Source organism: Falco peregrinus, chromosome 1, assembly GCF_023634155.1.
Source record: "Falco peregrinus isolate bFalPer1 chromosome 1, bFalPer1.pri, whole genome shotgun sequence".
In the NCBI taxonomy this organism is placed as follows: Eukaryota; Metazoa; Chordata; class Aves; order Falconiformes; family Falconidae; genus Falco; species Falco peregrinus.
In genome coordinates this window covers 101,452,703-101,470,348 of record NC_073721.1, presented here as the reverse complement: position 1 = coordinate 101,470,348, position 17,646 = coordinate 101,452,703, and the positions used below count along the sequence as shown (strand labels likewise).

The 17,646-nt window shown below is 39.0% G+C and overlaps 1 protein-coding gene across 1 annotated transcript in view; it reads right to left on the bottom strand.

Moving 5' to 3' along the window:
- JAG2 (jagged canonical Notch ligand 2) overlaps positions 1 to 17,646 on the bottom strand; it is a 72,484-nt gene that overhangs the window by 33,766 nt on the left and 21,072 nt on the right. The window contains exons 3-5 of the mRNA XM_055818455.1: positions 11,629 to 11,683; positions 4,285 to 4,539; positions 3,162 to 3,222 (exon numbers count right to left, since the gene is read on the bottom strand). Of these exons, the coding sequence (XP_055674430.1) occupies positions 3,162 to 3,222; positions 4,285 to 4,539; positions 11,629 to 11,683 (371 nt within the window). The remainder of the gene's footprint in view (positions 1 to 3,161; positions 3,223 to 4,284; positions 4,540 to 11,628; positions 11,684 to 17,646) is intronic.

Sequence of the window (17,646 nt, the reverse complement as noted above, 5' to 3'; positions counted from 1 at the left end):
ATTTTTTTTTCTGAAATGCCTCCACAGTCACAAAAATCTATCACCTAGACCCAGCCAAACCACAAATCATTCCTACATCAGGTCATGCCCCACTTATTTTCCATTTCTTTGAAGAAAGCTTAACAGAAGAAATGGCAAACTTCATAACTCCATAACTTTCTCAAAACAATGGGTACATGAACCTGCCCAACAGATGATGTACAGTTACAGCTAATAACATATTCTTTATCAACAGTCTGCAGCCATTCAGCTACTGAAGATCCATTTTTGGTATAATGTTTAATCCAAGAACAGCTCTAAATTACATTGAAACATCAAAGCATGGAAGGTAGATCCTTTCTATGGGAGTTAGGCTGAAGCCTCAGAACCATTGCTTAAGTCACCTGCATGTTCATACAAGTTGAAGGTGGAAACAATTTTCCAACTTTTCTATTTATAAATGCCACTGCAGATTTTTGAAACTCATTAGCTAGTGGCACCAGTAGATTTCCATAAATCTCAGGCCCATGTTTTTCTCGCATTTTCATTTTCTTTCTGAATTAAAAGGACATTGTTTTCACCTGTTAAATGACAGTGGCAACTGTCCAAAAACCAGGATGAAGGAATCCAGATTATAATTCAATAGCACGAAACAGCAGTTTCTTTTAAATAACAGCTTCCTTTGTACTGCTGAAGATAAAGGTCATGTCTGTAAGCTTTGCTTATTTTTAGTTCAGCATCATTTTTCTACAGAAAGCATTATCCATTTGGGTTAAAAGCAACATTTCTAATATAGCCTAATAACTATTACAGAACACAAAGTTAAAGTTATCTGTGTGAGCAAGCTCAGGCTACCAAATCATATTTAAAGAGGTAGCCAAGAGTCTTATGCAATACTGCAGATAAGAGTGGCCACACACAGAAAGGCCATTGCTTTTCTTCAACATGCTGATCACAGATCCATCACTTCAGCAGACAGGCATTAAGAAACAAGGCAGATGGCACGCAATCCATCTGAAACGAAGTCCCTCATTCCTTCCCCCTGAGAATTCTCTGAGAATGAGAAGTCTCTCATTCTCATTTCAAATGAGAGAATGCATCCAACAAAGCAGTGAGATTTGTGATCAGAATCCTTCAATAGACTCAGCGTTATTTTTGTGAGCTTTATTTAGTTGGACAGGTTAGAATGAGGCATCTAGACTTAAAACACTAGATGCTTCTTCATGGCAGTGAACTGATGTAAGGAAAGGTTTCACTCATGAGACCACCGACTGACAGACACCTTAAAAGGTACCATGGCCACCCAGCCCCCATCTTCAAAGGTTTTGTACTCCCTTCCTCTCCAACTTCTGTTTTCCCAGACACAGCTGGTATCACACAGAAATGAAAGCTAAGAAGGAAACTGCATCATCCCCTCTCACCCCCACCAAAAAAAGTGTATTGTTTTGTATTTACTTAAACTTGTTGCTTTTTTACCTTTCTTCAAAGGCTCATTGCATTGAAAAAGCAAACATTCACAGGCTCTTAGGACACTCCTACAATACCTACAGGACTTCAGAAACCCTTACATGAATTAAAATTCATTAGAGTAGGTTCTCAAGGGGAAAAAAAAAAAAATCATTCTTGGAAGGCTCCAGGAAAGGCATACTACTTAGTTGGGCAGAAGTGATACTGGCCCAGCTCACAACCACAATCAAAATCTCTACTTGCAACTAAATAAAAGTATCACCAACATTAGTAGGGACACACAATACTTAAGATTACAAGCAAAACATTTAATGATACAAAAAGATCACAGACAATATTAAATAGAAATGTTCTTTTTTACAAAAAGGAAACTGTTTTAAACATCTGCCTTGGGGAAAAAAAATATCTTTTAAGGGAGGTTTTATAGCTCTTCAGCAGTAAAACTGCACATGCGCTGAAGCGCTGCAGCTCGTACACTGGAATTTATGGTTTTCAGTCAGTTCTGAGAGCTACAACACAACAAATCTTTCAAAAGTCAACAGCATCTGATTGGTTTCTTTCTGTCCTGAAACTTCTCTGTGGTGCAATGATTTAAGGTTTACTTTGTTATCTGCCATACCCCACTGTCAGAAACTTCAGGCTCTTTAGCAGGACAGGACTTGCTTGCACGTCACCCAAAATACCTCAGACTGGCACTTCAGCCCCAGCTTAGCTCTAAGCCCTGCGAAGCTATGCAACCTGAATCTTATTTCTGCCACTTCTGTGATGGTTGTTGCAGTTACTAGTAGGAGGATGAAGCAGAATTGCCTTAAACTATCACAGCTTGCCACAAATGGTATTTGACAGCTCTCAGGGGTTCTGGCAGCCAGTTCAGTTTCACATCATTTCAAGCAAGCAGATTCAAATACAGCTTACAATGGAACTGCTGCACAAATCTGCTCTTACAATGATGCATAACACCTCTAACCACAAATAAACTCGGGAACTTACACAGGATCCCAAACTTGCAAGTACACCTGCCCCATTTCTTCAACAGCCAGTAGAAAATAAACACCCCATTTCCCCTTGACCTACTACACTGGATGCCTGAACCTTTACAAGGAAACAATCAACTCCCCTCGCTATCACAGAGTCTACTTCAGCTTCATCACAAACTAAAAGAAACATTTCAGACAGTTCTTTCACATTTAGGAAACAAAAACCATTCACCTGGGGTAGAAAGTTTTGGTTGGGTTTGCCACTGTATCTCCATTGCTACCAAAAAGACCTTTTTTTTCTTGGAAAAGCTAAGTTTACTGTATTTTGGTGATCAAATATATGTATTAAACATTCTAGGACTGTGAGCATTTCCTAGTCTTAATAGTCCAAAGAGCAAGTTCCCCTTTTTATTTGAGGGGAACAAGTAGCACATAGAGATCAAAGCCCCCAAGGATTTTAAAAAGAAGAAAAAAGATTATTCTCGTTTGATAAAGGCAGTTTTGGATTACATGAAGCAAATCTGTTCAGCCCTGTATGTGAAAAAAAGGACTGCAAAACAGTATAAAGTATATGCAGTTCTTACACACGTGAAATCTCCTTCAGACCTATTTCCATTCATGTTCTGACACAAGATTTTTTCCATTTTAAAGTAGACTTCTTAAAAAGTAGCAACATACACAGAAAATGCTAGAAATATCAGTACTCCAAATAAAATACTCAAGTGCACACAGACTTACTTGCATTCCCCAGGTGTACTGCAACCCCCGTGGAGCAAATTACATCCTTGTTTACATACAGCTGTAAATACAAGAAGAGATTTAGGCATCAGTCTGGGCAGCTAGGTATCCATTAGTACAGCAGCAAGCTGAACAGTTCCAGATAGGGCTTCTGTCATTTAGCTTATTTGTTAGCTGTGCAAAGCAGACTGTCTTTTGCCATGCTCCAATAGCTGTTGCTTCCAGCTAGCTACTTCACAAAACACAACCCCATTACAACTCTTTATGAAAAGAGTAACTTAAGGTAACTCCTTGAAAAAGTTGCTACCAAATACATTTGCAGAAAGAGTATCAGCACTGAAACGTTTATCAAATACAGGTTTTGTTGGTTTTTTTGTTTGCTTTTTTTTTGTTTGTTTGTTTTACACCTGGTATTAGACTGGTATTATGCTGGAAATCCCAAGCTTCAAAAGATACACATGATCTTGAGTAAATACTAAAAATGGTCTCCCCTGTCATTAACAGGCTTTTTACTGAAAAGGGCCAGAAAACAAAACTAAGTACTTAACACACTCTTCTTTCTGTTGAGGAATTTTAGTGCTGATTATTCACTGAGACTGAAGGCAAAATGCAGAGATTTGATTGAGTGGTTCATTAAAAAGGATGACTACACTTGAATTTCTGTTCACATTAAGATCTATTAAAAAGCTTTCAGTCTTGCGTACATTACACTTAAAACTTTTTCACTGCAAAAAAGTGTTATAAAGGCATTTTTACAGTATCAAAGTCTACAATATTACTGAAATCATCGCTGTTCAAGAAAAGCTTACGCTACTGGATGTAACGTCATTTTGCTTTGAAGTAACACCACCATCCAATAAAATCAACTTGTAAAAAGATGTTTCACTATTCTAAATCTTAAATTTGTTGTACGGCTCCTGTAGCGCACACTGCAAGCAACACTGTATCCTATGCTGGGCTCCACTCTTCACAGAGGATATGTTTTCAAAGATAATAATTTAAAAAGACAATGTATATGTTAAAATTAATATGCTACAGCCCTCACACTACAGAAATACCTACTGCAGTTTACACCCATTATATATACACTAGACCTAATCTAAAATGAAGCAAACAATACTACCTTGTTTACATTCTTCTCCCATCCAACCTTCCATGCAGGCTTTGTTTCCATTTTGATCACATGTGTAGTGACCAACAAAGTCATCTCGAGGGCCACAAAATTTATTGCACAGAGCACTGTAGTAGTTTTCATCACACTTCACTCTTATTTGTACTTCAAAATGGGCAACAGGACCATTAAACTGTAGTGTCTTCCATCGATCTTCTGGGTTGATCATGCCAGCATGTGCCACTCGTTCTATCAACAAGTCTTCACCTTTTTAAAACAAGGTAAATTCAATAGGCAACAAATTTGAGAGATACAAGAGCATATAAATTCACATCAAAAGTATTCAACTGGTTAAGAGAAAACCTAGTAAGAAAATGTTATGATGATAGAGATGTACTGTATAACTGAATTTTCCTTTGCCTTGCAAAGTCCGTTACAGGAAGGCCAATTTAAAAGAAGTCTCCCAAAGGAAATATTAAAAAACCCTGGAACATAATCCATAGGAAATAGCTTATTTTTCAAGTCAGCCAAACATACCACACCCACACACGGATAACTAGCAGTTTTATCTTGATCTGAGGCTCTTTTTGCCTCCTTTTTGTTCTTATAAAATTGCAAAATCTGCATAACCTCATAGCCGAGATAAAAGTTCTCTGGTGCAAGTTTAGTTTTAAAAATAAAGCAAAACACATAGTAAACTCACCTGGCTGCAAAATTCCTAAGCAATAGTAAGTGCTCTGGTAGGCTTGTGTTATGTACATAAACTAGCTTTTTTCCATTTTTATCATTCTCTCTACAATAAAGGCAAAATATCTTTAACAAACATTTCATAGAACAGTGTGTAGCTAGTATTTGACCTTTTGAGAAGAAATATACAAGTGAACCTACGATTGTCAAGGGGCCACTGTCAGCTCTGTATCCTGCCTACCCTTATCCCCAATGGAAATACTGGTAATTGTGATTACTGTTGCAATATTTTATAAGCACCCTGCCTTGCCCTCACAGAAAGCAGCAGCACTGCTACTGCCAGTTTGCACTGAGACCAAATGTGCACAAAGTATATCTATCTATCACACGAGACAAGATGATTCTAGGATATAGGACCATGGAACTGCCAACAAGTATTTTCATTTTTATGAATATCCATTTTGTATTTTTATCCATTTTAACTCTTGGTTTAGAAGCTTCAGTACTAAGCAATAAGATGCAATTATAGTCAGTAAAATTAAATTACACAGTTGGTTCAGTAAATGTTAAGAAAAAGCAAAGCACAGTAAGGGTAACTGTAGACAGTGAGTAACCCCAGTGAAAAGAGTTTTCAAGTGTTTTCACTATTCAAATCCAGCAACATCCTACCACAAGAGTTTTTCTAGGTGGCTCTACAAGCTGCAGCTGGAACTCCAAACACCATTTAGGAAATAAAAAGTTATAGAAGCTTCACTTGTATATATGAATTTCATACTCATTTATGAAATAGCTAGAATATTGCCAGCTCAGAACTTCAGCATCCGTTTTCTTTAAATAAAGATTCTTTAAAATGCACTTTAAAAGAAATAAAGAACTAAGAACTTGCACACAGGAAGAGACTGTAATGGCAGCGACATAATCTAAACTTCAGATTATTAATACAAAACATGGCAAGCTGGTAGCAAGCAATACTAAACTATATAATTTTCAGCAAATGCCTTTCACCTCTACTTACTTTCTAGAACTCATTCATCTAATCCATTTATAAAATAAAACCAAAAGGAGTAACTTTCTCACCTAGAAAGTTATTGACACCATAGAAGTATCCTGTGCATCTTATCAAAGCTGTACTCTCCCTCTGGCATGTAAAAAGACTCGTGACAATTTTCAGTCACTCCAGTATTAAAGGAAAAAGAAAGCTACAGAACTGATGGGCTCTGCAATGTACTCTGTTACCTTAACATCTTTTTCCAAGCTTGCTTCTATCATAAAAATCTTTCCTCTACTGAACTTACAAAAAAACAAAGAGCTGTTTTAATTAAGCATTGAAAGGTTCTCCAATTCTTAAGAATTCAAAGTGTCTCTCTGATTTAATATTAGAAGTGGTATTGCCATGTATAGGCTACAATTCATGCTTGCCTGCACAAAACATTTTATGGCTAGACAAGACACATTGAAGTCTACCTCTGTTCTTTAATTTCTACATGTGAACTCCTGTCATCCAGCAGAATGTGGTCAGTAGCAAAGCTGACAAGAAACCGGCAAGCTAGAAAAGGCTGCCTCTTACTTTTGCACTGAGCAGGTTATCTATCATACCACTAGTCACTACTAAAAGCTACATGATTAGATTCAACATTCTTTTATAACCTTTTCCTTCTCTAAGGACTATTGATCTGAAAAACTAAAGGAAAAGTGCTGAATCACTGGATGCTCAAAGAATTTGAAAAACAACAAGTATGTCTAATAGAGCTATTTTCCAGCTATAAGCAACACATCATCAAAACAGCTGCAACAGCCACTGCTGGAGAAGTGTTTCCTCAAAGTGCATCAGATGGACTGAAGAACAAATCCAGAGATTAAGAGAGTGGTTTATGTAACAAAAATCTTATGAAGCATCTTCATGTTAATGCAGATTCACCAGTCGCAGTTAAACAACAGCAACAGGCATTACACCTATTGCAAATATACCTATGCAGAATAGTCCTCTTGATACCTGGGGTCAAGAACAGGGGAAATAACCCAATAGTGCTTTTTTTTTATTTATTATTTTTTTGGAGCATTCAAACTTTATCTCCACAAACTCCTCTGGAAAAGAATGTATTGAGTCTCAAGAGCTTTTCCCCTAGCTTGTATCAGTAAAAGTAGGACTTAACAGCCTAAACAAGCAAACCAAATAATTTACTCTGAACTACAAAAGGCATCAGGAAACCAGCTCCAAGCCATTTAGTTTCTAATACTAAATTCTTAAGTACCAGAGTAAGCATAAGAATTATGTTTTACTTCAGATTTAAAACTGATCCAAAATAGAAGGTCCATCTTTCAAAGAGATCTGTAATCACAGGAACATGTTTGTCAAGGTTTCTCCTTCCTCCCTCACAATGCCAAAGTGTTTCTGAAGATAATCAGTCTCCCACATTTAACTGTTTTGATGAGACAAGTTTGCTCCCTGCATCCAGTTTACCATTAAAATTAATGGTGTTAGGAACTGTCACACACATTATTTATAGCTGTCAGTAAAGGCAATGAGCTGCATAACAGAATTTGTCTGGTTATTGGTCAAAAAAGCAGCATATACTACTCAAGCCTCCCTTCCCCACACACATCTCAGAAGCAGTAAGGCTTCTCTTCCTTGTACTAAGAAGTTTTCTTCTAAAAGCCTCTCTAGATAATCAGATAGTAGCACAGATGCTTGCATAAAAGGAGATGATGGCTAAAAGGTGGTTCTTTAATGTTCCCAAGACATCTGATTTTTGGAAGAGGAAGCCTTATCTGAAGGGTATTTTAACTGTAACTGCAATCAGGAGTCATGGCTACACTTAGATAAGAACGCTGCTCATCAGCACCCAAACTTTTAGCAGAGGTCAGAAGTTCCCAACAAGCCACTCACAGGGCAATACAAAAGGTAATGCTGGTAGCTGTTTGCAAAGAAACACACCCATGGTAGCACATGAACTTCATGTCCAAAGGAACAGGAGGTGCCCATCTCAGGAAGCACATTCTCCTCAGCCTTTTTCAAGCAACCATTTAAAACACCTGTAAGGGCATATTAAGCCTCCTACAGACTAACACAGAAGGCAGCAACCACTGCATCCCTGCAGTGGACATGGTCAAATAAAGTTACTTTACATGTGAAGATCACACAATCACAGAATGGTCAGGGTTGGAAGGGACCACTGGAGACCACCTAGTCCAACCCCCTGCTAAAGCAGATTCACCTAGAGCGGGTTGCACAGGATCACATCCAAGGGGCTTTTAAAAGTCTCTAGTGAAGGAGACCCCACAGCCTCTCTGGGCAGCCTGTGCCAGTGCTCAATCAAGGTAAATAAGTTTTTCCTCATATTCAGATGGGCCTTCTTGCATTGCAGTTTGTGCCCGTTGCCCCTCGTCCTGTTGCTGGGCACCACTGAAAAGAGCCCGGCCCCGTCCTCTTGACACCTGCCCCTAAGATATATATGCATTGCTAAGATGCCAGCTTGCTTCACAATGGCAGTGCTGGGTTAGGCATTGCCAAGAGCTCTGCTATACAACTAGAATCTTGTTAAGTCAAATGACTTACCTGGAAAGCAGCCTGAACTGCTGTGACAGGTAACAGAGAACAGGCCCTTTACAGTGACTTTGTATCTAAAGCAGTTTCCTCTCCCCCTCCTCACCACTCTCAAAGCAAACTAGCAGTAACATTATAGTGTCATGAGCTTACCTCCAAGCCAACCCTGCTGCTCAGAGGAGGAAAAAAGCACACTTGTAGTTCAGGAATCAGAGTCTGAAAGCCCCTCTTAGAGTCCATAGTTTGTAAGTACTGGGGAAACATTTGCCCTGGAAGACTTCTTGTTGAGAAGGTACTTCACAGATCTGCTCTGAGCACCCCTGCCTTGCTTTCACTGAGTGCAAGTAAAAATACAGGATGCTAGGACACAGAGAGAGGGAAGAATGACAACTGTTGTAAAATCTTGAAGTTGTTCACTGGAAACTCTTCTTTCCAGGTTTTGAGGTTTTTTTGCTTGTTGGCTTGTTTCTGTTGTTGTATTTCAAAATACTCACTTGTGAGTCCAAGCTAGAACACAGGACCTGCATTTAACTTTCAGCCTTACTCATCCCCATTAAATAAGAGCAAAATCTGACTTTGGAACTAATTAATCAGCTTATAAAGAGACTCTGACAATTAATTTGATTAATCTTTCTTACAGTAGCAACAGAAGACACATGTAATCTGATCCAGAGATCAGCACAATATTCAGGATATGATGGGGAGTTCGGCTTTTCACAGACTCTTTCTTCATCCCCTCCAGGATGCAGATAGTGTCTTTTCTCTGGAGGAGTTGCCATATTCCCTTTCCTGTTCTCTTACATAGGATTTTTTTACTGATCTGTCCCTGTTTGGCAGCTCAGCAGTCCTTGCAGAAATATAACGGAAGTGTCTTTGCATCTTGACAGATTCACAAGCCAAAACCTACTGGAGGGACTCTGTGCCAAGACCATGCAAAGGAAAAAAAAAAAGCCAGCATTAAAGAATTCTTCCTAGGAACCCAATATGCAAGTCTAAATTACAGCACGGCAAAGCAACAATCTCAATTATGGAATTGGTAAAACTACAGAAACATTTAACTAAGACAAGTATTTAGCTAGTCTTCTGCCAAATCACAGGCCACGACAGCCTTCCTAAATTCACATGACAAGCCTTCTAGGTTTCAGATGCAATGCAACTTAACAGCACCTCTCCAGCAGCCTACATTAAAGGGAATTTCACCTTCCATTAGCAGTTTCTCAAGTGAGCTAAACTGTAACTCGATGCTGTATTATAGACTCCCACAGTTCACGGAAACTTTAAGGAGATGGCCCACTGTGCCTCCAGAAAACACTATATCCTGTTGGCTTGAAGTTCAGAAAAAAACCATAAAAACTACATCAATGCAAGTAAATAGATTTGTTAGAGCTGCATTAAAAACTAGAAAGCATAAGAAAGACTTAACACAAGCTTAAAGTTACCATGCCCTTATCAAGTATACTTAAGAAGAAACCTGGGGTTTAAAGCTACATGTTTGCCAGAGGATTCTACAGACTCTAAGACATAAACATAGCAAGTTACAAGACCATTAAGTAGCTTATTAAAAAACAAAATTCAGCACTTAAATGCATACAGATCTGTTTTGCAGGATAAGCTTTTCGTGTTCACTCCCTTCTACACCACCTCATGAGCCCATATGCCACCTAGAACAAGGGCACAAGTATCTCAATATTCGCTGTACTATTTGCCCCTAGGTAAATTATTCCCAAGCTGGAAACTAGTGAAAGAAGTTAACTTCATGAAGTACTTTTTGAACAAAACATTCAAAAGGACTCCCCCAGTTTGTTGCTGCGTAGGGTACCTAAATTTATTCAAGATTCAGGCCTACTCCGCTCAGCACACAAGATCTCATTTTTAATACCATGTCCAGCTTCAAGAAGTGGCATTCAAGAACGCTGTGGACCAACTGAAGGGTTGCGGCAACATGAATTACCAGAGATCTAAAGAAAATATACCTATTAGAAAAGGTTGAAGGAGCTGTTAAACAACAAGACAAAAGAAGCTTAATTCTAACAGAGGAAGGGCACAGGAACAAACTACAAACTCATCATTACTTTGTCTATCAGTGGAGATAAGGTATGTCAAAAAAAAAATCTAAGTTAGGAAAGTCTGTCAGGAAAATGCAAGTGGAGCTGGTCCTGATCTTCCAAGAAAAGGACCTGGAAACTCTCACATAGCCTTAAAATCAGTTGAGCTTTGCCAATTGTTTATTTTTTATCTATTTAATTTGATACATCTTGATAAGGATGGTCAGTGAAGCAGCAGAGAATGGAACCTTAATTAGAAACTGATGATGACTTGGGATATAAACCTTTCCTATCTTAATGCCCAAACACTTATCTTCCTCTATATTGATCCCAGTCTCAATTAAATAGTCCATCATTAACCACAACAAAAGCCTGAAGTTCACAACACTTGCAGCCAAAAGCACCAATTATTTTAAGACAGGTTTGTAAACCACTACCAAATATTAGGTTCAAGCTGGAGTCCTAAATCAGCAATATGGCAATCAGCACCTTCATATGATTTTGAAGTATTATACAATAATCTTTGTTTTCTTTCAGATCAATAACCCTGCTCTGATACTGAGCTTTAGCACTTACAGACCAGAATTGCAAGGTAATTTTCGGTACTTCAGAAGAAACAAAAAGGAGAAGGAATCACACCAGGATTTAGAACACACTAATCAAAACCATCAAGCACGGTTTCTTTATGGGAAGCAAGAATGCTTATTTGTTTACCTGATCATGAAAAGTATTGCACAACGTGGTTATGGGTAAACTGAGTAGAATGTGAAGTACAACTCCACAGTACAGATTGCTTTCCTTTTAGAAAAGGCCTACAAAGATTTTTAAACATTTTTTAAAAGCTAATTATCAAGAGTCATGTATTACAACCTTCACTTACTATTGCTCATTCTTCTTCCTATCAGTAAGAGTTTTTCACAGTTCCTAGCCCAATATTCACTGCCTGGATTTGTACACGCTTGCATTCAGACTGATTTGAAGAGATGGCTAATTGCAGCAGCATACCATTTCCCTTCTCCCCAGTCTGTGTACATACAGCTCAGAGTAATAAGAACTGAAAGTTTTACATAAAATACTCACCAGCTTTTGTATCATTATCCCAATCCCATGCTTCTATTACTAATGTGAACGATCTCTGAAAAGAAACAAGACAGTAGTTAGTAACGAAAAAACTAGTTACACACCAGACAGTGATTTGGAATACACAGATAATGCTGCTAACAAGAAAGCCAACTGAGAGCAGTTACAAATTTTACTTCTCTGCTGTCATGTGAAAGCCCTTGCAGGCATCTTCTCAAAAGCATGAAATGTAACAGCATTAAAAATTATGGGGCAAAGCATGCTAACAGCAAAACAAAAAACATCCCACACACACACCAAGAACTGAATTATTATTCTTCTCCTCCCACTGCAACTAATTTTCAGCTAGCCCTAAAAGGTTTGAATGAAGTGAGGCATTCTGAGCACTGGAAAACAGCTAGGATATGTAAGACTTAAGTACTAAAGACAAAAAAACACAACAAAAGAAACCAACCGAATAGAACCAGAGCCATCCTTTACGGAGATGTCTATCCAACAGATTTTTTTGCTGTATTCTAGAAAAACATATATATCTGAAGAAGAAACACACAAAATTCCACCCTGCATCTATCAAAAATTCAGAGTTTTTTCTTATGAAAGGGGTAGTGTGAAAAATGGACCTGCAAAAGACACAGCAGGAACATCACTGTTAATGGAAGTGCACTGGGTAGTACACTTTCCACTGAGGAAAGAAGAAAAGCATGATTTCAAAGAGTTTTAAAATTATATGGAATGAGCACGAAGGCTTTACTTCACTAAAGCATAGCTTTAGACATTTTTCTTGGTTTTATGACCAAATATGCAAGTTAGCTGTTGATATTCAAATACTAAACTTATTTAGGAAGAAGTTACCTTATGCATACATGTAATGGTTGCCTGTTTTGAGTTTAACATGAGTAGCTGTCAAATTCTTCCAACTTCGCTATTTTTCAACTTCACCAAGCTCACAGAGATTCTCACATACATTTAGAACCAAGGAAAAAACCCTCCAAGAACAGTTACTGCATTGCAACACTATCCTAAAACACTCATGTATACATCTTTGTGCTTAGAGGCAAGCCACACCAAAACCTGAAGCTCATTAAATACAGCAAGGCCAAGCCTTAATGTGCGCAGAATTCACAGGCTAATGATCTACAAACTCACATGATCCTGGGGACTTTCAGCCAAGAAATTAAGAGCACCGTTTTAGGATGAGGATTATGTAAGAATTCAGCTATCTTTTATAGGGTGCTTAGGACTCTGTTACTGTTATCTCAAGAGGTGTAGATTTTTACTTCGAGATAGCTCGTGCTTTCTATGCCTCTTGCCTCCCCACCGAGGAGGGGCTTGACCACAACACTGAAATATCCCTATTTTAGAACAGCAGCAGCAACAAGACAAATCAGTGCAGCATCCTAAGCAGACGGGCTCTTTGCCCGAGGTCTTTCATGACTAGAGCAAGGGATTAAGTCTATTCAGAAGGGCACTTAAGTGAGCACATATTTTCCTACTGCTGAGTTACATTAACATATAAACTATAAATTATGCCTTTGAAAAACATTTTTCTTCTTACTTTCAGCTTCAGACATATAGTAGGGAAGATGATTTTCCATCATTGAAACTGATAAAAATTTAGTGGTAAATATTTAGGTTACTCTCAAGGAAGGAGGGAAAAAGGGAGGTCAGCAGGGACTATACTGGACAGAGGCATACTGAACTGGAACTGCCTTTGGAAAAGGACAACTGATTGAGATCAGCTTAGAAAGTAAACACCTGTACTTCTGAGGTATGACACCACAGCAACAACTCCACAAATTTTTTGGAAACAAATGTTAGTGGAGCATTTCAGTAGCTTCACCCTCCAGCTCCCTGCTCTCCCTGCCCCCCTGCAGTCTCAGCATTTAGGGAAGCAGGACAGGATCCTACTGCATTCTGAAAACACTACCTACCGCCCCCCTCCTAAACTGCTACCAGAAAAATAAATAGTATCAGCAAATCGTACCATATAGTAATCTTCTGTCAATTACAAGTCTCTTTATTTTGCCCTAGGCAGAATTCTGATCCAAAGCTGTTATGCACCTCTCCTGTTAACAACTTATCTTCTAACATATTCCCCCAGTTTTTCCTGTGTTCCATTGATCTGTATTAGAAATACAAAATAGTGCTCAAGTGCTCCCAGATGTCCACTTACTCACTTTTATATAAATGCTGGTCTTTCCTACTGCAAATTGGCTGTTGCATCTGACTGCCCACACAGGCTAAGGCAGAAAAAAAAAAAAAAATTAAGCTGGACTTGCTGTCTTGGGAAACTGATCAGTCAATTATGCCTTCCCATCATTCCACTTGAGAGCAGATTTGTATCTTTGCCTAGGATGCTAGAGAATTCTTGTGGGTAAACAGTTCCACACAACACACTGCTCCTGCACGCTCATGCTGGAAGGTGTGAATGGGGATGAAGAGACATTCTACCAGTTTTAAGATGCGTAAAATAAGTATCTCTGGTGGCAAATCTGACCACCTAAGCTGGCATAGACTCTGGAGTTGAAAATATTCCTTTACTACTTTATAAAAACTTCATAGTATGTCACAAGCATCTATGACTGGCACACAGCTCTTCTTCCAAGATGTGAAACAACTGCATTTTTGGTCAAACAAGTGACCCCTGCAGCCCGTGTTGCCTCCTGGTGGCAGGCAGGGCAGGGACGTGGCTCTGCAAGCCCCAGCTTGCACAGGCTTGGTCTCAAGCATTTGCTTTTACCACCCTCTCGCTAGTGACCATCAAGAGCTATAAGCCCATCTCTAAAAAGCTTAAAGAACATACACAAACAAAGACAAGACCTAGACTATTAAATCCTTTCACTTACTAGCACCCCATAGCCTCAGTTTCCCCACATCTGCTTAGGGGCTAACAGGCTACCAGTTGGATATTTACACGTGAGCAAGCATGTGGAGGGTAACATTTTAGGAAGGCTTGTAGCCACACTTGCAGGAAATTAGAGATGTTTTTCAAATGGCAATAAACTGTATTGATAGACAAATGTGTATTTACTGGAAGATCAGTTCCAGCTGGGACAGTTCTCAGTTGTGCAACTTCCCGCTTTCTACTGACAGTTACACAGTCACCCTTCAAAAAACCCCCAACAGGCACAGGAATAATGTAACCAGAAGAGAAACTGATTTTTGTGGCTATTCTACCTCTAGAGAAGACAGTTAACTTCACAAACCCAACTTGTCGTCTTTTCCTCACCCTCCAGCTAGTTAGTAACTTTAAAGAGGAATTCCTCACCACGGTAGCATGATGGATCATCATGTTACAATTACTACATCTCAAAACAGGAAACTGATCCTTAATCTATGGTTCAAAAACACTTCTCACCCCCAACCACAAGTCTTCCACTAAATCTGCCTAAATTCTTTTGAATTTTGCACTTCACTTCAAAACAACAGCTGAAAATTTACAAAGCAGCCGTGTTACTGAAAGCTTTCATGGTATGCTGCACTGAGAGCTCTCCAGTTATTGCTCAACTATCAAACCTCTGACTATCAAAAAACATTTATTAGTGGAAATTTTGATATCCATACACTCACTCAACACTGTAAACCTGCCCAACAACCACAGTAAGAGCTATAGGCTGCACTTATAACACTGATATAAATTCTGAGGAATATTTTTAGCTTATGTAACAGACATACTTATTTTATAAAAGCTCCACCATTGGCTTGCATTAGTCATGTCTGCACTTTCTGACATAAAGTCTAACACAGACTACCCAGCACATCTGCTAGTACCAACTGCAACTCACTCTTCTGTAGCACAGATACTTACACCAGAAAACATCTTTAATTGCACTTACAGAAAACAATTGCAGGACTTTCATTACTTTAGCTCTTGCCCAGAATCTAAGATCTACCCATACTGCAAATCTTTAAACCCCTCACATCATCCAGCAGTGTATTGGCTCTTTGATGTATCATTAAAAACACCAGGCTAGCTTAAAAGCTATTTAAGGTAATAAGTTCTCCACAGAGGCTATTGATACAGATCTAAGTGTGCTCAAGTTCCAGCACAAATCTAACAGAAGACTCTCATTTTCTAACAAGTATCCTAAGAATGCCCCAAATTCATGCGTCTCTTATACATAATGTACGCACACACTTCTATTCGAACTTGCACAAAACTCTTGCTGTAGGCTGGTACAGCTAACACTTCACAACAGGACATGCACATTCCAGTCTGTTCTTATACGTAAGAAAAGCTTTGTGAGGTACTGTCTGTTGTTCAACTAGTACTAGCAAAATACTTAGAAAATATTTTGAAAGTGGGGGGAAGGGATGGTGGTGAACAATAGCACTGAAAATGCACTTGATTCTACTGACTTTGGTGTCTAGGTTTTTCTTCCAGAAAGAATTAAACATAAGGCAGTATTTGCACTTGTCAAATCATAAAATAGAAGATGTTAAAGGCTACAAGTCGGAAGAGCATCAGCACACTTCTGCAGGAGAGTACAGCCTTACTAAAGCACTGTTTTGTAGGAGTTAACTGTACAGATAATGCCAAGTAGTTTGGAAAGATACAGATTAAGCCTGTTTATCCAAGTGATGCTGCTGCAGTTGTGTTTTTCTTCTCAGGATTGGTGTTGACAAAAGCAACTTCAAAGCATTATTCCACTGTTTACACTAAACAAAACACTCCCCATACTATCCCAGCGACCTCCTTTCTGGGGAGGGGGGAAACAGACCTGTAATATTGGTTTGGCATTGTCTTTTCACAAACTATTACTATTACTTTGATATTTGCAAATTGACATTCAAAGGCGGGGTGGGGGTGGGGTGTAGACAAACAAGACATATCAGACTTTTAATCCCAAGAAAGATGATCAATCTGCTGACAGCACTTTCAGTCAGGTATAGAACTTACGTTCTCCAACTCAGAGTCTGAAAAAAGCAAAAAGTGAAGGTTGAACAGAAATCAATGTTTTCTGCATCGATATTGTGCTATTTGTATTAAAATGCTTTTATTCTTTTATCCTAAAAAAGAATTACCAATTTCATGTGAATAAAAGGACTGACTTTCTACAGGGAAAAACCTTGGAAGACATCAGGAATTGTCTGTGAAGTAGAAAAAAGGGTGGTTCCTGAAAAAATCCAGAGCCCACCTTATCTTCCTGTTTCTCAGTAACACAGTAACCGTACAGTCTCATCACCAGTCAATACATTTCCTTTCATATTGCGATCAAGGATAAGCAACACTGGTATTTGAGCACTTCAAGTGCAAACACATGTCAAACAGCAGCCTATCACTATCCTTATTACTAGTCTAATTTTTGTAACTTCTGGAAGAAGTCATTGCCAATATGTCTTGCAATGAAGTCCGTTAAGTCTTGATTAGCACAATCAACTCACACTTGCTTTCCAAAGAAACTTCTAGAGAAGTGAAGCAAGCACAGGTCCAGGGGCTTCCCCCTCTTCCTCCCCCCCCAGCAGCCTGCTTGCCATGGAAAAAGCTGACTTCAAGGCAAGCATATTACATTTCCTTCCCCAGGAGCTCTGCACCGAGTTCTTACAACTTCCTCATGAATAACCCAGAGGTGCAAAGGGAGTAAGGAAAACACAAAGAATGATTCTAGAAGGTCCGGGACTCATCTTCAACACAGGTTTAACAGCAACAGATGGAACAAGCTTGCAGGTTGACCTTTTAGAAGCAGACATTATAAAGCCATAATGGAAACCTTTACTGAAGGAATAAGTGCTCCCCTTTTTGGGGTGGTGACAGTGGTGGTGTTTCTTTTAAACTTGAAGGGTATTCCAGCCACACTCACATGCAAAAACTTGTCTGCTGAACTCAGAGGCTATTCCATCACACAAAATTATAGGGATGCCCATCCTCTAAGCCCTCATTTTTGAGAAGCAAGCACCACTGGCGTAGCAAGTCCTAGACAAAAGCCTTCCCTTTGGAAACCAGGGCCAAACAATCACATTTTGTTAGGAATGCTGTGGAAGGCCAGGTTACATCAGCAGCAGATAGCAGAAAGCTGT